The following is a 23,650-nucleotide window of genomic DNA, read 5'->3' on the forward strand; positions in this document are numbered from 1 at the left end:
GAAGAGCCATGAGAGGTTAATATCTCCTTTCAAGTCACTGATAAAATCTGGGAGAAGCTTTTCTATCATTTTTATAATCCATCATTTTGATGAACCACAGTGATGAGACTCCAGTTGCAGTGGGCCTATGCAGAAACATTCCATGAATTTTTATTGGAATAGAACCACTTTGAAAACAATAAATAAGTCTATGTTACTCATGGTTTGACAAATTTTAGTGCCTGAACAGTAAAAAAATAAAGTAGAAAGAATAAACTCATGGAATTAGAAGAAAGTCTCTTATTAATTTCCAACACATGCACTCTACTTTGGGGGGATTTTTTTTAAATCAACCTATTTGTGTTTGGTTTGTACATATTTAAGAGGTACATGACAACCTGTCAAGGAGATCAATGGATGGACAATGAAGTTGGAGAGGACATTAGGAAAAACAGAACCCACAGAAGCCTTTAGCTAGTCTATGCTACATTATGGGGAAAGTACCTCATCTTTATCAGCCTCTTATTTCTTGGTACAACAATCCATATCTCTGGTTAGCAATTTCATCTTCAGATAAATCTGAGTTGCTGAAGTCATTGTCTTGGGAACTATCAGAACTCTCAGTGCTAGTGTTCCAGGAGGGTCCCAGAACCAGAGGTCTAGCTATCTCCTGGCTTTGTTCTGAGCAGGTAGTAATGGCTTTTTTCCCACATATACCTGCTGGCAAGTCTACCTGCACTCCTTTTTCACTTTCAAATAAATGTTCCAAGCATTTATGTAAGCCTTCTATATCTCTGATAAGCCAGTGGTTATTAGATTCCAGCCAGTTGGCAAATCCACTTACTTGGCCATCTGGAATACCAGAGACTCCTGCCATACCCATGTTACTCATTCCTGAATTCAAGCCTGGCTGCCAGACTTGACCTGGATCTGTTCCCCAAGAGTCTGTCTTTGCAGTTCTGGACAAATTAATGGTACGACTACAGTTTCCAGGCACCACACTGTCAGAGCCCTCTGCTGATGATTCTTCTCCTATGTATGAACACTGATCTCTTCCATCTTCAGTAGTTTCCAGAGAACAGTTAAGGTCAGTGCTAGACTCATCTACCACTGCACATTTCATTGATAAAACAACAATTTGATTCTTATGTTCATCGGCTCCATGAGCATTTAATGCAATGCCACATTGAATTTCTTCAGCATCTGCACATCTCTGTTCTGAATGAAGCATCATAGTATGATTTGGAGGCCCTATTAAATTTTTCTCCATATGTTTTCTGGTGAAATTCCATTCTTAAGGACTGACATTTTTAATATTAGACAGAGTCAGACTGGAAAGGTTGATTACAGATGATGGAAAGATTACCTGGAAAGGTAGATTACATGATTAGCAGGTTTCACTCCTAAGCCTTCTATATTTTTACAATGATCGATTGCTACTTGAATTTCATCATGTAGTCCTTGGATTCTGTTATCAAAACCATCTGATACATGTACTCTTTTCATGTCCCTTTCTAATAGGTCAGCTTCCTCAAGATAATTTTCATAAGTTTTTAGTCTTTCCTTGTTACATCTTAGATCTTTCCTAGTTCCCACTTTATTAATTTTTATGGTCTCCTGATCTTGCTCTGCTTTTTTGAGATGATTTAGTGTCCTATTTCCTACCCTGTCACACACTTTCTCTTCAGATCCCTCTAGTGTCTTGATATCAATAGCTCCAGTGTCTACCTTTTGACATGTCTCCACACCTGCCCACATAGAATCTTCTTTCTTCTCTTTCTGTTTCAATTCTTCATCAGATTTTTTAGCTTCTTCATGACCTTTTACGAGCAGGCCAAATTTTTCCACGGCTGGAATCTCTGAGTCAAGTAATTCATATGGCTGGTCCATCTTCATGCAAACAGCAATAGCAACTCCAGTCCGGGACTCAGGTTCTAAGGACAGCTGTTTGTTTCTAGCTGGAGAGACTGGTCCCAGAGTATTCTCCCCCTGTTCAGCTTCAGTAGACCAGCCAGCAGAAGAAAGCACTCCAGTGGGTAATCTCATGTCTTGCTCTGCTTCAGAGAGACATGCAAAGTCTTCTCGAGATCCACTTGGGGTAATTTCTTGGCTGACACTGTCTGTACTAGCAACAGGGCCCCAAGTGAATGCACCTATATCAACTTCAGATCTTTGAATTTCTTCTGCCAACCCACTGTCTGGAGTTTCCTCCATGATCAGATTACACAGAGAAAGACTTTTGAAGAGTCAGTCTTTAAAGTTTGCAGAAGAACAAAGGAAAAAAAAATCATAAGATGAAATAGACCATGGAAATATTTGATGAGAAACATAGAACTCTTCAGTAGGACAGTAAGAGTTAAACCAAACCAGAGAGTGCTCCTAGTAATGTCTTGGGGAAAATTCACTCTAAATTCACTCTACAAAAATGCCACGAGTATAATGAGGTTAACTATTTTAAAAATCCAGAATCTTCTGGATATTTACCTACCGGCTGTACCAAATCAGTAGTTGTCTGTGTACAGATAAAAAGAAGAAGCATTAAGCAAAAGATGGTTAAATTTTCTCAGGCTGTCCTCAGATAATGCTCTACTAAATATTGTGGCTTTTACTGGTGTGAATTAAATTTGATAATTTTGTGATAGGAATGATTTTTTTCTAAGACTATTTAAGGCTGCTACAGAGGAGGTACAGCTGAAACACAAAGCTCTCTTCTAGTGTCAAGGAGGATGTTTCGTGACTAGCACGAAATTTCTGCTTTAATTATAAGGGACAGTTTTCCCCAGCCATCTGCATATCGCCTTCTGGCACTATGAAAGCCACCCATCCAGCCATCCAGTGGCAGGGAGTTTCCAGTTTAGTCCAAGCTTGATTTCTCCCTCTCCCAAGCTAATATCATGTGATGTCTTCAGCAATAAGGTTTTACTGCCCACTTCTAGTGCACAACCAACATTATTGGCAATAATCTTTATTGATTTGGGGACTTCTAGGGTCCCTCTGGCCAACAGCTCATAGGGGGCAACCCACCTCTGGCACTGGGATCTTCATTTAGCAATGGTATGGCTTCTGGTGGGGCTTTCTTTCATCCCCATAGGGTTTTATCTGTGCTTAAGGCTTTTTTTTTTTTAATGTGTATTGGGAGAATTTTTTCCTCTTTATTCCCATAGTTCTTTGTATAGCCCTCTTTCCCCACTTCCCCTTTAACTACCCCCTTTTTACATATTTCTCCCTTAGTGATGCCTTCTCCTACTATTATTCTCTCTTGAGTTTCTTCTTTCCTTTACCTCCCTGATTCAATGGATCCCACGTGCTGCATTATCAACATGCCAAACAAGATGTTCCAGCTGATGCAATAGTGGCAAGTCTAATGTATGCACAACCAGCAAATTTTCAATTGGCTATAATGCCTGTTCCTAGAGGTAGAACACATACTCTGGTACTGGGAGGCCAACTCCCAGTGACAGGGGAGGATATAGGCCCCAACGGGGAATCCATAGCAATTGTTTAGTTAGATGGATGTGATACACCTGCTAAAGTACCTTCTAAGCATTTGTATTTATTCCCATAGGTTAAGTTATTATAGCAGTCATTGTTTAGATGTTCCTGCATCTTGCTGTGTGTTTTTATAGTAGATGGAATCCTACAGAAATGGGCCAACATCCCATGGAAAACAGATGATGCAGAGACCCAAAAGCTCAGTGCCTTGCCATAATGGGAGGAAGATCATCCCACACCTACCCCCCCACCAAGGCTCAGGGACTTTTGTGGAAGAGGTTGACAGAAAGAATGTAAGAGCTGGAGGAAGGGGTGGAGTGTGAACTGGAAATGCCCTCTGACCACTATGCTAGCAAGCTATAGTCACACCTCCTTCCCATGCTCATCAAGGAGTTGAGGGGAGAGTCAGTTATCCCTCCCACCCAGTCAATTGACTTTAGCTACATGTGGGGATGGGCTAAGCATATATAAGCCGAGAATGCCATGAGGCACCTCTCTCACCATTTTGTGTGGCTGTCAGGAAGTCATAGGATCTATATTTGAGTGTGGACTTTCAAGAGCAGCTGTAAATGAGGGGGCACCCACTCTTCTGTAAATAAACCCCCACCCTATGCTCTGTTAGCAAGCCCAATAAACTCCTTAGGATTTTCAAAAACAAAATTCTGCCTTAGCACCTCTGAAATAAAATGCTTATCCAAGTAAACAGACAGGTCTGAGGACAGCAGGCTGGAATAAACAAGTCTGAGGACAGTAGGCTGGTATCAAGAACTGAAGTCAGGAAATGATCCCAGGCCATATGTTCAGATGGCATCTGAACAAAGTCTCCCCAAACTCATCCTTTACTCAGTTCCAACCTTGAGGAGTGTGCTTAGATGGAGAATGAACTCATATTAACCACAATGACTATCTTGAGGATTCTCTTTGCGTTCTTTCTTCAACCTAAAAGACCTTTTCTGACCATAGGAAAAATACCCTGGAAAGTATAGAGGAGTAAGCATCATAGGCAGTGTGTCTAGAAAGCCAAAATTTGGTATTCTTGTGATTTTTAATGTTCCTGACAGGTCTGTCCCCTGAAACAGTGAAAGCTTCCCACTAGATGGTACCTTTACCCTCACCACACCTTTTCCTATCTGGAAAGAAAAACATTATATATCATTAATAAATGATAAAAGGATTGGTATTATTCTCACAATCTTCAACAAAAGTAACACAACAGTGAGGTTAGAATTCTAATGTCCTGAATGTGAATCTACCCTTCTCTTTTTGTAAACACAAAAGTAAAACTAACAGCATAAGTAGTATTATCTTAGTCATACATGGTTCCAACTAGTACAATTAACTCCTCCTTGGAAGCCATCTTTCCTAAAGAATAAGTATAAAACTCTAGGGAAGGGGAGGGGCATCCTTTACTTTGGGAAAAAAACATAAAAATATCACTTCAGAAGATTGGGCCCACAAATAATAACTGCATCTAAATGCTTCTGTTGTGGTCTTGACTAAATTCAAGCAGCATACTTAGTACCACACAACCAAGGCATTTTAAAGACTAAAACCTAACCCTAGGGGTTATAAGGTTAGACACTGGTGCTGCAGTTTCCTGATTATGCAGTACTGAGGGAACACCACAGGCTCTGCTCATCTCCCTTCCCAACTCTAAATTCTAGAAATACCCAACCTTATACATCAGATTAGCTGAGTAATATAACATTGATAATAATATCTACCTTTCATTGACACATATCATACATTGAGCTAAATATTTTGCAGATGAGGAAAAACTGAGGTTTAGAAGATTTTACAAATTGATAGAAATTACAAGATTACAAGTATTACAGTCTGAACTGAAATCCAGGACTGTCTGGCTCAAATCTCTCATTGCTTTAATCAATGTTAATTAGATATAATAATTAAAATAGCTCCCATCACCTTCTAGTTTCTCACACTCTGTGTTTAGATTCTTTTTGAGAGCACCCCCATATGTGTATGCCTTCCATTACCACAGCAACTCTGGTCACCAGCTCCCACAGGAAGACACAGAGAACAAGGGCATGTTAATCATTAACTATCCAGCAGTGTGGGCCAAAGGCACACTCTTCTTTACCAGGATCGTCTGACTTGGAAATACTCAGGCATTTTTCTGGATGATTGCTCTAGGGGAATATACTATCATTAAATGAATGGGGTTTCTTTCCCTCACAAGTGAAAAAATATAATAATAAGTTTCTAAACTACTACAGATCAAGGTATATAAAAAGAGTTCTTAGGCCAGGTGTGGTGGCATATGCCTTTAATCCCAACACTCCGGAGGCAGAGGCAGGCAGATCTCTGTGAGTTCAAAGCCAGTCTGGTCTACATAGTGAGTTCCAGGACAGTTGGGGCTACAGGGAGACCCTGTCTCAAAAACGACCAATAATAATAATAATAATAATAATAATAAAGAATTCTTAGATATCTTACCGTCCATAAGTCCCAAGGCAATGTCTAAAAGCAAACAAATAAAAGCACTATCAGCATGTAAAAATACATATAATTGATGACAGTTACAGAGAGGCTAGATAGTTTCATGAAATCATGAATGTTCGTAAGCATTTAGCACAGCACTATCCTATAACCCTGCTTCTGGTAATGGAAATGCCTACTTCTTTTATCTGTTTGGGTGGACACTTGTCACATATGGCTATTAGGGACTTGATATATACCAGCCTAACAAAAAAAAATTTAGATTTTATGTAATTTTACTTAATTTAAGTTTAGCCACAGGTAGTCAGTAGATTCACATGGAATAGCACAGTTCTAACAAATCTGCTTTTGTTCTTTAAATGGTATCTGTATCTGATATATAATGAGGGGGTTACTTTAACATATACATATCATTAAAATAAAAATGTGTTCAGTATTAGAATTAATCGTATAATTGAGAAAATACAGTCTGCAATCCTTGCTAATTTGACTGCCATTCCCTGTCACACTCACAAAGCTATTATAGCTAGTTTGATGGCAAATGTCACTCTCCAATATGCTGGGTTAGATAACACACAGTTTAATAATTGGCAATTATGTACATTAGCAGGGTACCCAGTAAATCCTATGAATGAAGTGCACTTACTACTTAGATTTTAATTATAAAGCTTGCTGATTTTGCAAAAGGAATCCAGATGGTGCGAGTGACTTCCACTGAGGGTGAGGACAGTGGGCGAGACCTTTCTTCCTTTGAGACTGAGAATTGCTGCTCAAGGCACATTGCTTTATACTTATGTTTCTGTGACTCAAGCTGTGTTTCCCCACTTGTTTGGATTCACTAAAGGTGAACAGAAAACTAGGAAGCTGTTTTAAATTAAGACAATTTTCTAAGGCTATAGAAGCCTCCTATGGATTCTGTCCTATAGAAAGGAGGTCTTGTGGTTCTGACTGCTGTCCCCACACAGTCTGGACTCATTCTACCAACGTGGAGCTTCCATCCTGCATCTCTACAGTTTGGATGGTCTCTTGCTTAGCATAGCCTCATAGAACAGTGAAGACAGGGGAGAAGGGCTCCTTTAAAAACCACCCTTGTTTGAACCTGCCGATTCCTTCTGAAACTGATATGCATTTCTGATTATCCTGATGGATTCTTTCCTTATAACCTCTTAACAAGTAAAGGTAAATCAAAAGTACTACAAGTCTCTGCATAAAGCAGACGGAAGCAGCATTTTCTCCAAAGAATGAAGCAATGCAAAGCACTGTGTTTATCATTCTTCATGGTCATGAAAGGATATGTAAGCTTGTGTGGACACTGTGGAGATCATGAGATGAGCTGTTCCCACTGGCAGCAAGAATATCAGCTGACAAGAAGGCTTCAGCCATAAGTAAAGGGGATGGCTTTGAGTGGAGGGGAGGGAACACTGCAGGATCTAATAGCCCTGTGTGGTCTGCCCCTCAGCCTGACTTTCTTCTTAACAAAAGAGGCGATAGATAGATACAGGTAGTCCACAGGGCCATTCCGCAGTGAGGTTACTTCATTACAGCCTCCAGAAATTCAGAGTTGCTTCCTATATGGCCAGTAAGGAAGATCACAGGGACATACAGAGCTTACAGTAATGGCAATAATTTAAGCACATTGTGAATTTTCTAGACGTGTTAAGAGACAGTGTCCTGAAACATTTATCTAAGAGATCCTTTATGTTTGGCAAAGTACCTTGAAGGCCGGTTGTATTTGGCCTACTTAATTCCTAACCCAGTGACATATTGGACGTTTGCCGTCCCTGCTCTACAACAGGGAGGCTGCCAGGAGCCAGATCGTGCTGTAACAAAGCATATTAGGTAAGAGGACTGTTCCTGTCGAGACAGTTTGCACAGAAGTCATCAAGACCAGAAGATTAAGTCAGGTCTCTATTCCTAAAATATATTCTAGTTACTTAAATTGCAGTGAATCTTGGATTTTCTTAAAGTCAAATATGAGGTCCTCCAAAATGTCCAAAGTGCTGATTTCTTTTGCTTTGAGGCAGGGTCTTGCTGAGTTTCCCAGGCTGGCTTTGGATTTGCCATCCTCCTGCCTCTTTCTTCTAAGAATTGGGGTTTCAGAAGTGTGCCGCCATATTTTATTGTACCACCAAATTTTCAGTCTGCTTCCTTCCATTAGCATAAACTAACTGTATTCCACAAGCATCACTCATCCCTCTACTGACATATGCTCAGGTATTCCCTTGGAGGGAGTCTTATCACAGTAACTATTGGAAGGAGAGAGAATTTGATAGTGAGGAAGTGATGGGCGAGAATAGGCATGAGAGCCAGGGCAGCTGGCTCACATTGACCTGTAATCAGGAGCATAAGCAAGATGAAAGATGAGCACATCTTCAAGCTCAGAACAGTCAGGACTGTGGAACATTTCTGTTGGTGCATAATCTGATAGTTATTCAAATGTATCTTTTTTTGTAGCAACCAGTTTTATTATAATAGTTTTAAAGGCATTTCACCAATAAATATTTTTCTTATATGAATAAGAAGTTATCTCTACAAAATAATGTTTCCCTTCCTATAGAATAATTTCAGTCTCAAAGCTTATGCCAGAAAAACAAAATGTATGCTGAAAAATCCTGTCTTTTCTCAAAATTAGTATGTTTAAAATTGTAAACTGATCTTTCAAAGGGGGAGAAAATTCATCTAAAGGAGATGGCAGGACTCTGAGTAAATCCTTTCCGAAAGGGGTTGCCTTACCATCAGCAGGACTAGGGCTCTGAAGACAAGCTGAAAGCCAAATGAGACATTACCGCCAATGTATGTGCCTGATTTAAGCAGTTATTTGTTTACTCCCAAATAACTATATTTGCCATTACTACTAAAAACGTGATGTGAGGGTTTTCAATACATCACAGTTTAAAAGGAGACTTACTTGTGTTTCCATTTAGAATCATAAAATGTTTTTGATCAGCTTCTTTGAACAGGAAGTATTCAGAACATCAAATATATCTTAACTTGCAAAATATGAGGAAGAGAAGTACAGAAAACAGGAATCCAAAAGAGTATGTTATCTGAACCTATGCCCCTGAGAGATCAAATGCTTTAGAGAGGCGCTTCTAATTACCCCCTGAAAGTTGATTCTGAGGCAAACACCTCTATTAGCAAGAGACGGTTAAGGGGATGGAGAAGTGTAGAATCTTCTATATTAATCAATTCTTATTTCTATACCTTACAACTAGGGTATATTTATTCATCAACAAGAAGGTGGATACTAGTCATCTGAAAGTTATAGGAGTCACCAGTTAACCTGCTAAGGTTATTCAGGTTTAGGAAGCATCATCCCTAAACATCACAACTCACTTTATACCTGGGACATGGGTGAGTGGCTCACCCCAGCAGAACCTGCAGGAGTCACCTCAGGCTTGAAAGGGTCAAAGTCCAGATCCAGCAATGTCTCCTCCTTCTTCACCTCCATGACTTCATTCTGTTAAAGCAAAACCAGCCATCTTTGGTTTGAAATGCACAGGATTTCACTAAATAGTCCAGGTAGAATCTATCTAATACTATTGTTTGAAATATCCCCATGCAACTGCAGTGTTTCATCCAAATGCTCCCAGAGTCTCTCAGGTAAATGTGGTGAAAGGGGTGATAACTAATTCTAGCCAAGCACAACCCACAACCTATGTCTCCCTGGAGCATGCCCTAGGCTTTTGTTCCTTTGTCCAGCTCTAAGTCCAGCCAACAATAAATGTGTAAGGGAGGTTATCATAAGGCCACACAGATACAGGCCATCTTCTCCTTCGTTAGCTCAGATGATGCAAATAAGAAAATCACACAGATAAGAAAATTACAGATGACTAAGAAACTAAAAATGGGCCAAAACTTGAATCTGTTACAGGAACCCATTGCTATGATGCTAAAACTTAATCAGGAAGGCACCAAGGCAAAGTGCCAACCCATATCACTTCCCTCATCCTCCCAGTGGTGCACATCTGTGTGGCTTGAACATGAAAGGTGCCCCAGAGGCTCAAGTGTTTGAACACTTGGTCCCCAGCTGGTGGCATTCTTTCGGAAGACTGTGGAACATGTAAGTGGAACCATCTGGCGTAGACCTTGAGGTTTTATACCCTGTTCCATTTCCTTTCCTTTCTCTGCTTCCTAGTTGTGGACTCAGTGTGAGGGGTCACCATATGTTCCTGCAGCCATTCCTTCCCTGCCATAAAGGAGTGGTCCTCAAACCATGAGCTAAAACACACCTGCCCCTAAGTTGCTTCTTGTCAGGTATCTGGTCACAGCAAAAAGAAAGGTAACTAATACACCATCCCTTGATTTACTTATCATCAGACCCATTCCTCAACCTCAACATTGTTTTTATTGCTTCTATGTGGGAAGAATGAAAGGAGTTCAGAGAGCACCATGTCACACAATATTCACTGCAGAGTAACCCTCCATGACACTTTTGGGTTAAAAGGCAGGTAAGCAAATGAGCACAGAATGAAAGTCCTCAGGTAACAGTATCAAATTACAGTATTAAATATTAAACATTAACATGTTTGTGAACTTGTAGTAATGTGACACAAGAAAATAGCATAGGCTTGAATTGGCTTAACCTTGGCTCAAGTTACATATTGAAGGGTAGAGCTGAGACAAGGTCTCTGTAACCCACAGCACAGTGACAAGGATTGGGGTCAGTTCCACATAATTCAAATAATGTGGTTTTGGTATTTGATGTTTTATTTTTGAACATTTTGTTGTATAGAAATTGAAAGGTCACATCATGGTAAAGTGCTACATAAAAGTTGAGGTGTTTGAAGAAAGATTTTAAAGAACAGGAGCTGTTTTCATTATTGGTCATAGAACAAATGTCAAAATCTAGAAACACATGAAAAGCTGGGGGAGGGTATGATGGATAATGCTTTATCACTTCCGCATTCATTGTAGCACAAAGCTGCTCATATATCATAATACTAGTTTTTACTAATGGAATAATGCTTTCTTGATACAAATTTTTTTTTTTTTAAAGTGTATTTACTAAGTGTTTTAATTTTTTTTTTTTTTTTTTTTGGTCTTTTCAAGACAGGGTCTCCCTGTAGCCCCAGCTGTCCTGGATTCACTATGGAGAACAGGCTGGCCTCGAACTCACAGAGATCCGCCTGCCTCTGCCTCCCAAGTCCTGGGATTAAAGGCATGTGCCACCACGCCCGGCCTTTAAAATTTTTTTTAAAGACAGATTTTTGTCATAACATTTTATAAGACAGATTTTTGTCATAACATTTTATATATTCATTGAAAATGTATTTTCAGTTGTCGATACTAAAACTTATTTTTTCACTGAATTATATGTCCCTTGTATGTTACATATTTTATTGATATATTATATATATTCATATTCATTGTACATAATGAAGCGTTTCATAAAGATATTTTCATTCAAGTAGACTTTGACTATATTTACCTCTATGCACCTAACTCCTTTTCCTAATCTTCTATTAGTTTCTTCTTTGTCCCAATTTTTGCATCTTCTTTCAGCTCATATATATGGAAAATAGATATGTATATATATATATATATATTACAATATTACTCTTGATTTCTATTCTTCAACATGAGTATTCTTCATATTTTTTTCAAGTTTTTCATAGATATTCTCCTAGGAACACTTTTTTCTTTCTTAAGTAATTTAAGTAATAAAACTGATTCCCTAGCCTTCTGTTCAAGATCTGCATGTAAAGAGAGGACATGAAATGGAGAGGGAGATGTGGTGGTGGGAGGAGTGGGAGGGAATGGAGTGTGGGAAGCAAGTGTGGGTGGGTATTATTAAAATACATTGTATACATGTATGAATTTCTCAAAACTAATATCTTTAAAATATGTATGTATGTTACTTTTCATTAACGTTTATATTGATGTCGATTATAGATTTTAACTTATATAACACAGAATGGTACTGAAGTGGTAGTATCTTCCTTGTTGGCCAGCTCTCATAGTCCCAGAATGTTCTATGTAGGCTGCTAGGGAAGAAAAAAAATATTAGCTGTCTTTAGCTGCAAATCCTGTGAACTACAATAACAACCAGGCTGGTAAGATATGCTCAACAGTGCAATAATGGCACTAATATTTTGGGTATTACTAACAGCTGTGTGAGGACCCCCTTAGTAGGAGGAGGAAGGAACTCATACTTAATACAATAAATCTAATCAAGAGCCCTTGGCTGGCGAGGTCACAGACCCCATCCTACTACGACAATAGTAGTAGTAAATTATTACTAGAACCTACTACTACCAATCTGATAAATTAATTGACATAATACCCAACTGCCTTCTACACACTTATTCTCACACTCATAGATTAGTGCTGCTCTTACTCCTTATCTTTTTGCAGTAAATGGAGGGTATTAGAGAGACATAACTGGTCAAAGTGCAGAGAATAAATGACTGCAAGTGCCCATCCCCAAACGGGACATCTGTAACCCAATTTTTACATCAAAGGCTCAAGGAACATTGCAGATAAGGATGTGGAGCCAGAGGACCAGGAGGGCTGCTGCAAAATCCTGTCCCCTGGGCACAGCAGGGATGCTGCACCCACAAACTCTCAACAGCTATGGTTGTCTTCACAAGACAATACCAGTCACTATTCCATCACTGATTGGGGGAGGGCTCACAAGGCCCCAACCTTAGTTGAGGAGCTACAGGTTGTCAATGGCTACTAAGAGAAGGACAGTCAATTTTCTTCAGAGAGGATATCTCTGGTAGGTTGCCCATGTTCCACACTCCAACACTAATTGGACTATGTAGGAAATTTTACATATACAATCAGAACAAGAGGATATCAATTTGAGAGGTGAATGTGCGAGGAGTTGGAGAGGGAAAGAGGAGTGGATATGATCAAAATGAATTGCACCCATGTATTAAATTCCCTCCAAAATAAAAAATAACAGAATGTACTAGACAAGGAATGCTCTAAGAACCTGACATGCACCAACATTACACCGTGCTGATGCACTTCAGAACAGTCTGTGACAGTGGCATTGTTACATCCTTTAAATAGGGACTGTTCTCTAAACTGCATTTAGCCTGCATTGTCTAACAAAATCCCTTTAGAAAATCAAGGGGAAATGGTATCATTTCCTCATTTGGAGAAAAAAAAATGGGCTGAACAAACTCATCCTCTATTGTGGGTCCTCCAGCTGCAGTGTGGCACAGGCAGGACTGTAGAAAAGGTGCTCATGACCCCAGTGCCTTTCTAGGTTGCTGGTCGGACTAGTCTCATGGCTCCCAAGCAGGGAACCTAAGGATCTCCTGAGGAAATCTCAAGTTCACCATACAAATATGGGCCATAGGAACAGGATCTTGATTCCCCCTTTGAGTCTAATGATTTACTTTAAAGACACTTGGTGCAAATATGGAGATCAAAGATGAAATTAATAAATCAAATTCTTTGAACTTCACTTTTATCAAGCAGAAAATGAGTATAATAAGGCCTAGTGGAGTTCCCATGAGTAATAACAACAATAACTGTAGTGTACAGAATATATGGAAGATTCAAAGAATAGAAGCCAATGTTAATACTATTAATAACAATGCATTATCTGTGTCTATACAACATCACTATAATATATTCATCAAATGTCCATGCTGTTTCTTAAGGCTCAAGCTGCATTAGTTTTACTCCTTTCATCTCAAGAGTCATTCCTTAAGGCACTCCTGTCATACAAGAGTTTCACAGAGTTACAAAAAGAATAAAAGTATGCTGCTGCCAAAATGTTGCTGATATGTGCATTTCAACTAACTAAGATTTTTTATATGGAAAAAAAATAGAGTACCTTAAAAAAAAACCTTACAAAAGACTGCCTTAAAAACCTACAATGAACATCACATATAATGATTAACTATTAGACGTTTTTTTTCCCTAAGATCAATAAAAATATGAGTGATCTGCCATTTCTACTTGACACGACAATGATGATATAAGCCAGTAATATAAAGTAAGAAAGAGAAACACATGGCATCTAAATTAGGAGAAAAAAATAAACTCTTTAATCATAAAAAGCTATGATACATACATAGAAAATCCAGTGAAATTTATAAAACCTTGAAGGAACTAATAATTGAGTTTTGCAGGGCTACAGGACACAGTGTCAATATAAAAAATGACTTGCATTTATATATAATGGTATGGACAACCACAAACTGAAATTCTAAAAATATGATTTATAATAGCACTAAAATATGAAACTCATAGGAACACGGGCAACAAAGGATCCCAGTATTGCTCACTGAAAACTATAGCATAAGGCACAGTGAAACCAGAAAAGACCTTAATAGAGATACATTGCATCTGTGGGGGAAAAAAATCAGTATTTAGAGATACCTTTAGCCTATACATTCAATTTAACACCAATCAGTAACTGTACTTGGATAAAATAGTCTCTCCTAAAAATTCTGCCTATCTGCAGATTGAGAATATGACCTTATTTGGCAATACAGTACTAACAATTCTATTTATTAACTCCATTTTTGTGATGGCTTCATAGGTGTATAGATTCATGAAAACTTGCTAGTATGTACACTTTCAATCTGTGCACCTTATTGTGTCAGTGACACAATACGCTGACTAGTGAAACAGGAAGCTGGCAATAGGAGATGTGTCTCATCAACCTTGACACAGCCTCACAATGCAGTGTGGCTGTTATTTAGCAGAATGAGATGAGGACCAAGCTGATGGGGATGATCACCTTGCTATATTTGTAGTAAAAGAATAACTTAGCTGACAAGGGATGATCACCTTGCTACATTTGTAGTAAAAAAAAATAACAAAACTGATACAAAGTGATCAGATTTTTCAAAGACAATGTTTCCTTCACTATTAGAAGATAAACGTGCACTAACAAGATTACTAAAAATGAGATTTTTCTGATAAATCAAGTTATACTTTGTAATTTTTACTTTGTTCTTTTTGCATTTTACAGGCTTTTTCTGTGAATCAGATGCCCTTTTCAGCATTAGCTTCAAAATCATATGAGGTAACAGATTGTTTGTTTGTTTGTTTTGAGACAGAGTCCCCTGTAGCTCCAGCTGGCCTAGATCTCACAGAGATCTGCCTGTCTCTGGCTCCCAAATGCTGGGATTAAAAGTGTGCACCATCACACCTGGATCATAGGTTCTATCTTATAGCCATAGCTACAGTGTTGTAAAACATGTACTTCTAAACCACCCTATGCACACATGTGCACACATACACATGTGCACCCACAGATGCACACACATATAATGTCTTAAATCAACATACTATTTTAATGATCCAGATCATTGTGAGCGTTTTGTGGTACCTCTTTCAGAGATTTTTTTCCCCTTCTGTATGCTCTCAACAAATTTTGAGAATGTTTACTAAATCCCAAGTATTTGGTTAGCCTCTTAGAGCTCCTCAATGAAGCAGAGAAGGCCAATTAGGAAGCTATGCCAGAAAAGATAAAACTTTTAGGAACAAGGACAATTAGGAGTTATTTTTCATGAAATATCAATACTTTTCATGTAAGAGTCACAAAATATTTATAATATATAACAGTGAACAAAGTTTTAAAATGTCCTCAGTACATGTGAGGAAACAATGGCCTAGGAAAGCCTAATTTCATGACCAGGAACTTATTACAAGATCATTGCAGATGTGTAATAAGAGTTAACCTGAAGACTTGTATTAACTGAAATACAGTAACCTATTAATTTAAGTTATTCATATTTGCAGTCTTAGAATGGAACAAATGTCACTCGTTGAAAATGAGTTGCCTCCCAGCACTCAGGAGGCAAAGGCAGGCAGATGTCTGTGAGACTGAGGACAGCCTGTTCTACATAGCAAGTTCCAGGCTAGCTGGAGCTACAGGGAGACCCTGTATCAAAAAATAAGTAAATGAATAAATAAATAAATTAATTAATTAAAAATAAAAGAGATGTTGTCAAGTGCTTAGTCCAAAACAAAGCATTATTTAAAGACTTAAAAGAATAATACAACTCAGATCCATATCCACATACACTTATTACTCGTTCTGCTATTGTTACATTTGCTTCATGTTCCTACACTCTTATGTAACCCTGCAGTGCCCCAGGAAGTTGGCACACAATAAAGTTAACATTCTAGGTAACTGTTTCCCAAGCTGTTTTGTTTTTGGTCTTTCTGAAACAGGTTAATCAACTTCAAAGTCATTCTTAGTGTAGTATGTCACGAGTTTTGTGCAGTGCCTTCATTATATTATGACTAAGTGTGAAAGCCGACAGTGGAGAAAGCAGAGAGGGCGAGGGAGATGCACCACTCCTATACTTAGAACGAAGTTCTACTCTGACTAGTGGATTGGCAGAGGACTAAACTGGTGGCATGAAGACCCTTCTATAATCACATCATGGAATATATCAGTAATATCATTGAAGAACTTTACAAATGCTGACAATAAACAAATATTAGAGAACATGCATCCTGATCATTGGGTACCTAGTATCTACTACTCTTCATGTGCTTAAAATGTTGGCACATCGGGGTCTATGGCAGTCTGTTCTTCATGTCTGTCCTAGGGGTACCACAGTATGGAAGGGTATAAGTTTGCTCATCTACAGAATAGGAATAATGCCATAATGATGTTATGATTAAATTGTGTAGGTCTATGTAGATCACATAGTCAAGTAAAGTAGATATTTCATTTCTGAGAGCCTTGAAGACTGTGAGACTAAATAAGGTAGTGAGTTAAAAGTATTTTCCGTATATCAGATGATAAATGAATTGCACTACTGAGTTTCTGTGTAAGAAAGGAAGCATTGATGCTGATGTCTACTGGGGCAAGAAATTGAGGGAATTTAGGCTTAAAAAATGCTATTTTCATACCTTTCGATTTCTATCATATCAATGATTTCTGTCTTAAATAATGGGGATCACGTTTACTTTGAAATGCTGTAAATAAAGCAAGAAGCCATTGGTCTCTAAATACACCATGGTGAGGAAAAAGCCAATGTAATACCCAAAACGACGTTTCAGGTACCCAGTAAGTGAGTGATCTGTGTCTGTAACTGCAGGCTGGTCTCAGATTACAGAGAAAAGGTTATTTCATGGACTGATTTTGAATGTTGAAAATCTATCTCCATTTGATCGACTAGAAAAAAATAAAATGATTTCACAACCCTAAAATGTAAGATTGAACATTAGGCTGGAAAGCAGAGATGTGAGTAGAAACTTTAATGGTGCTAAATTAGTCTCAATATTCAAAAGACTGAAAGGCCATGCTGATGTCCTGCCTACCAGCCTGACAGGAGTGAGGAGAAGACTGGGGAGAATAAGCACCACTGTCCACAGGGAAACTGCTCCACATTTGAAGGGGGACGATGACATCAGTGAGAGAAAAAGATACGCAGTAACATTCCTTGGAAGAGAGCAAAAAACAGTTGCAGGTACTTGCAACAAGAGGAAGAACTGCTGTGTCCAGAAGTAGGTGACCTCTGACCCTGTACTGTAGATGGCTGCATGCTTTTGAGTGGCTTGTTCATCTTGTCTCTATCTGGTCAGAGCATCCCAAAACTGCACCAGAATCTGCATGGGCCTCAGTCCCCATGACATTTCATATGCATGGAATCCCATGAAACTTGGCACAAGAACACTGTATATGGAAAAAATACTTGCTGTGGGTCAAGAATCCCTAAGGAATTCTCTGGAAGGAGGTGAGGAAGAACACACTGGATTTAAAATCCATCCAGTTTAGAAAGCAGTTCAAACTACTTTCTGAAGATAAATGTGTGTGTGCATGTATGTGTGCATGCGTGTGTGTATGAGAGAATTCAATATGTGTATGTCTAGATATGCACATATATATGATTTCTTTATTTTATCTTAGATTATTAATATGTTATTTATATGCATACATTTGTTTCTTATGGATAGATCATTTAAATCTTTATTTCTTAAAATATTTCACCAAACTCCCATTTCTCAAGAACAGGGTGGGTGGGGGACCTTAGAGAAGGTATGGCTTAAGGCAAATTGGGTTTTTTGCTGTAGCTGTGCTCAGAGTTGTGAGCATGCTGGCATGAACTGTGAAAAAGGAAACCCAGATTCAGCCCCTCCCAGTCTCCTATGACCCAAACCAGGTCCCTCTTTTCACACAATCTGATGCGATTAGTGCTCTTCAAGAACTCACTTTGGAAAATGTTATTTAAAAAGATAATAAAGGGACTCATCTGCAGGATTTTTTTTTTTTTACTTTTTAAATTCTTGGGAGGGAAGCATAGGAAAGGCTGAGTTTGTCCTTTAGAACAAAGAACGAGGAAAACAGAGTAAGTAAGCCATCTGGTCTAACACGCTCCATCCCTGGGAGCACAGAATATTCTCAGCCATAGTTAAGGTTTGGCCATTAGAGGGCTCTGCAGGTTTGTTGGATTTCTGTTCTCAATCTCAAGGATGCAGCCAGGTAAGAATCACTGCTAAGATGATAACTCTTTGAGGAACGCAAATTCATCAAAGATGGGTAGATTTCAACTATCACATTTGGACCATCTGGGCAGAATTAACACAAATGTTTTTTCTTTTCTACTAGGGTACATGATACAGTTAGCAAGCTGGGGTCATAAACTTATCTCTTAGTGTAGGATGACTCATTTAGGAAAGAAATTAGATAACATTAAAAAGGAGAATTCTGTACTAATGTATGGGAAAAACCTTTTCAGATAATTCTCAGCTTTCTAGTTTTTAATACTTCCTTGCAATTAGCATCTCATTTTCTCTAAGAATTGTTATTTGTTCTCTATTATCCACTCCCCTGTTCACTGCCATTATTACTCACATTATACATTATTACTCATATTTTAAGGCCAGTCACTTAAAATACATGCCCTGGTATACAATTCTATCGATGCATCTGATATTATGTGTATGTAATATGTCCGTGTCCCAAATACTAAATATAGAACATTTGAAATCAAACTGTTTTAAGTTGGACAGTTATAAATAGTCAGTCACCACACACCCTTGGCTCAACTGGATATGCCCCTGGACAGGGTCTGTTAGCTGATCAGGGGAGTTTGCTCACCATCACAGACTTGGACCATGTGCCTGCCAACTGATTAAAACAGTGGCTCCCACAGTGATGTCCCAAGATAAGCAGCTTTTGGGAGCCAGTTAGACATGTGGATTCCTGACACCACCTGAGACCTGCTGAACCAGGAACTGCTGGCAGTGGTCGAGGGACACAATGCTACGAACAGCTGCACAGGGACAAACAACTGAAGAAACGGTGTAGCTCTACAGAAGAGGCAGTATCTGTCAATTTTTTTAAAAACTAGATTTTTGTACACACACAAAGAATAAATAAATAATAAAGCATAATTTAAGAAAATTTTAAAAAGAAAATATGTTTGGACAATGACATATTTCTTTTAAAAATAACTTATTATTCACTTTTCCATTAAACTTTTTTTGATTCATTTTTAAAAAACTAGATTTTAAAAATTCAACAAACACGATGAGGGCTGGGTGTGGTGGCGTACACCTTTAATCTCAGCACTTGGGGGACAGAGGCAGATGGATCTCTGTGAGACTGAGGCCAGCTGGGGCTATAGTGAGATCCCACCCCTCAAAAAAACTCAAAACAAAAACAAATCAATAACCCAATGACAGACCAAAATATAAATCCCATTTCATTTCTTCTCTGCACATCTTGATGTAAGACAAACGGCCCTTTAGAGACTGGAAATATTTGATGTCATCCTCTCTGGTCCAGCTACCATGGCCAGGCTGCTTCTCAGATTCAGAAAAATATCAGAAACCCCCTTCTGTCTCCTCTTCAAATTAAGATAACAACAGCAAAAGAGGATAAAGGAAGAGAATCCTCACCCTAGGTGGATCTCAACTAGGTCTATATGGCTTATAATTTCAAATTCAGCTGGAAGACTAACCAAAGTGACACACAATCCATCAGTTATGACAGGTGCTAGTGGTGAGTGCCTTGGGGTCCTACAGAAAGTGGCAGCACAGCTCAGGTGAGCAGTTCCATCAGTGCACTGTGCACTGACAGATGCTGCAGCTGGAGAAAGACACTTCAGTCCTGAAAGACTCTCTCTCCCTTCCCCCAACCCTGATCTTCCCATTGCTCTAATTAAACAATACTAGTAAGAGTTACTGCACCTACAAGTACATGAGGGACTCTCCTGGCATTTGTAATTTTCCAAAGTACCTTGATTCTCCCTCATCCGACCATGAAGGGTCCTTGTCAGGGGGCCAGAAAACATCAAATAAAAAACACTTAAAAAGCAAGACCACTTGTGAGGCTCATCTTTACTTCAGAACTCTTTGGTGTATCACACTCTTGCCACTTGAGTTTCTACATCTCCTAGACAGGGAGGACCTCAGCTAAGCACACAGGCTTCTAGAGGACCAAAGTCCCTACTTATGGTGGAATTGAGAGGACGCTATGGGTGGACACAGGTGAATACAACTAAGCAAGGATGTGACCATTCTAAAATACACTCAATGAAAAAAAATTCACGTGGCAAAACAGAAACTGATACTGGTCAGTAGCAAAGATGAGGGATGATACAACTTGGAAATTAACTGTTAAGTTTGGGGCTAGAGAGATGGCTCAGCAGTTAAGTGCACCGGCTGTTCTTGCAAAGGACCTGGGTTCAGTTCTTACTACTCACACGGCAACTAACAACTGTTCATAACTCCAGTTCCAGGGGATCAGACACCCTCTTCTGGCCTCTGAGGGCATTGCATGCATGTGATACGCTTACATACATGCAGGCAAACATTCATACACATAATAAACAATTTTAAAACATTAAAAACTGTTAAAGTTTGCTGTCTGGCCAATTGGCAGGTGCTGAGTTATCATGTGCTTCTAAGACAACCCTCCCTATGGGACATGTTGCAGTAACAGACATACATTTTTGCCCCCACAATGATGAATATGCAATTCCCCCTACTCAAAGGAACTGCTAAGCTACACTCCTGTACAAACAATGGAGGAAGAAAACAACTGAAATGGGTGTGCCTGCTGAAACAGCACTGACAGAGATGCCATGATGGCTGGTTTTGGTTGTCGACTTGACACACCTGAGAAGAAGGACCCACCACTGAAGAATTTCTTTCATCATACTGACCCGTGGGCATGCCTGTGTGGTATTTTCTTGATTATTAATTGATATGGGAGGGCCCATACCACTGTGGGCTGTACCATCCCTAGAAAGGCAGGACTAAGCTATTTGAAAAAGCCTGCTGAGCCAGCCCCTAGAAGTAGCCAATAAGCAGTGTTCTTCCATGGTTCCTGCTTCTGTTCCCTCTTGAGCTTCTGCCCTGGCTCCTTTCAGTGATGAACTGTGACCCAAAAGTGTAATTAAAATTAACTCTTTCTTCCCCAAGTTGCTTTCGGTCATGGTATTTCATTATAGTAGCAAGAAGCAAACTAGGATTGATGATAATTTGTAATTAACTCCTGGGTTTTAATTCTCTGAGTTTCTTCGTTATTATGAATTCACTACCTTTGCTATTATCTACAAGTTCTAATTGTAACTAGGATATTAAACACAGTGTTGTTATGACATGCTCATTAAATGTGATACTTCACACCAGTACTTCCTGTAAAATGTAAATATTATTTTTGATTGAAAGGAAATGACATTGGCATGACTTCTCCAGGGTCTTTCGCTCCTAAGGAAATGGTCTCATTGGCATTAAGATTAGTTCTGGAATTCATGACTGTTCTTGAGTTCATGAGATAATCCTGTCAAGGGTGAGTTCGTAGGTGGCTTAAGGCAAGACCTGTGCACCCTAATATCTTCAAAAGCTGGGGAGAGACCGGGCGTGGTGGTGCAAGCCTTAATCCCAGCATTTGGGAGGCAGAAGCAGGTGGATCTCTGTGAGTTCAAGGCCAGCCTAGTCTACATAGTGAGTTCCAGGCCAACTGGGGCTACAGGGAGACCCTGTCTGAAAAAGACCAAAAACATAGCAAGGGAGCCCTGACATTGCCATATGCCAGATCACATAAACAATACAATGATTCCAAAGAACATAAAGCTGAAAGTTAATCAATTTCTTTTACCTTCCTATTCTGTGCTAGAAGTTAATATAAAAGAAACTATAGAAGGTAGAAATGTGAATATATGTATGTAATATATATTTTATACCATAGGACTAATATACAATATGCAACATATTATAATAGAATATTATATAAATATATATTATATATAAATTAGTGTTTGTTTAATATGTGTATATACACAGAGACATTCATTGAAGTGCTTATGAATTCAGAATAATTATAAGCAATCTGTACCTGAGCCAGGGTTTGTTACATCCAGTTGATAGAATACCAAGGTTAAGTGCTTTTGCAAAGACAATATTGTGACATAAGAATTCTAGGTAAACGTAAGTTTCAAAATTAAGACTGCATATCAATAAAATCTGAATTTTAAGGTAAAAACTTGAAACACACTAGGAGGAGACTAAAAGAAAAATAGGGCAAGGTGCACTAGTGGTTATGTCACAGTGATAGGATTATAGTGATTCATAAAATTTTCATTTTATACTTTTCAATAGACTCTACAATAAGTAATTCTATTCAACAAAATGTAAGAGACTTCAAATTTTGTGTATCTTGCACTTAATAATGCTTTGTACATACAATGTGATAAAACAAACTGGAGTGACAAAGTTGTATTGTGGCTCTAGTATCTACTACTGTCTGTGCAGCTGACCCGAGTCCCTCCCACCATGGGACTTTCATTGACGTCCCAGCTCTACACCAGGCACCCACCTGGGAAGGTGTTGTCACGTTGATTTCTGGAACAAAGTTGTCCTCAAAGAAATTGATGATGTTCTCTCGCTGCAGCTCCTTTGTCGGGGTGACTTTAGGCAGAGGTGGGACAGGAGGTCCTTTCCTGGTCTAGGAAGCATCAAATACAGACATTATGACAGTGAAAGATGCTGGCTGTAACATCTTTGAAGAACTTACACATGAACAGCTATATATGAGCAGACTGATTTCTGACTGAAACAGATCTGTACATAGATATAAGTCTACTTGACTGAAGTCAAGAATGCTGTCCACTTGGGTGGCTCTCTGAGCCCTAATGGGCAGTAGTCCAATAGGATAAAGTCAGGCCATGAGCTGAGAGCCCATTCATCCTTGTTCAAGTACTGCCCAGGGCTGCAGGACCTCTGAGGTTAAATGTAGGCCACACATTCTCTGAGCTTAACTAGAAATGATTTCTCACTTCAGCAAACCGAAATTTCAAAGCTAAAATCAACTTTCCAGCTGCGTCGACAAGACCAAGCAGAAACAGCTTCTACCTTACTTCCCATCACAGGCTTTTGAAATAAGAATGTCAGAATCTATTGTACCTATCTTCTTAGAACTTTCCAGTTTCCACCATATTCAGAAAAGTTTGTACTAAACCATGAACGCTAAGTTTTACAAGAATATTATTTTCACTCAGTATAGGGAAAACAAAGGTAATGATTTTTCTTTTCCATTCCCTTTGCCTGATCCTCACTTCATTTGTTCAGGAGTTTTATCATGTGTAACACACTGTAAGTGATGTATCAACATTACCGCACTTCTGGACAGTACCTGAACCTAGTGTAACCCAAAGCACTCAGGAAGAAGGTAGGACAGGATGGAGCTTTGAAGATGACGTATTGGTTTTGCAAAGCTGGGAATTGAGCTCAGGACATGGTGCAAACCAGTTAAGTGCTCCTATACTAAGCCGACTCC

At 39.0% G+C, this 23,650-nt stretch overlaps 1 protein-coding gene across 2 annotated transcripts in view; it reads right to left on the reverse strand.

Annotated features, from left to right (window-relative positions):
- Positions 1–23,650, reverse strand: part of Amph (amphiphysin) — a 287,017-nt gene that overhangs the window by 45,274 nt on the left and 218,093 nt on the right. Inside the window, exons 11-14 of one of the 2 annotated variants that reach the window (XM_008846953.1) lie at positions 22,691–22,819; positions 9,275–9,391; positions 5,929–5,952; positions 2,468–2,491 (exon numbers count right to left, since the gene is read on the reverse strand). In XM_008846953.1, coding sequence (XP_008845175.1) covers positions 2,468–2,491; positions 5,929–5,952; positions 9,275–9,391; positions 22,691–22,819 — 294 coding nt within the window. The remainder of the gene's footprint in view (positions 1–2,467; positions 2,492–5,928; positions 5,953–9,274; positions 9,392–22,690; positions 22,820–23,650) is intronic. The other variant, XM_008846954.1, reaches the window with a different exon arrangement.

Source organism: Nannospalax galili, unplaced genomic scaffold (genome assembly GCF_000622305.1).
Source record: "Nannospalax galili isolate Female #2095 unplaced genomic scaffold, S.galili_v1.0 scaffold1063, whole genome shotgun sequence".
Lineage (NCBI taxonomy): Eukaryota > Metazoa > Chordata > Mammalia > Rodentia > Spalacidae > Nannospalax > Nannospalax galili.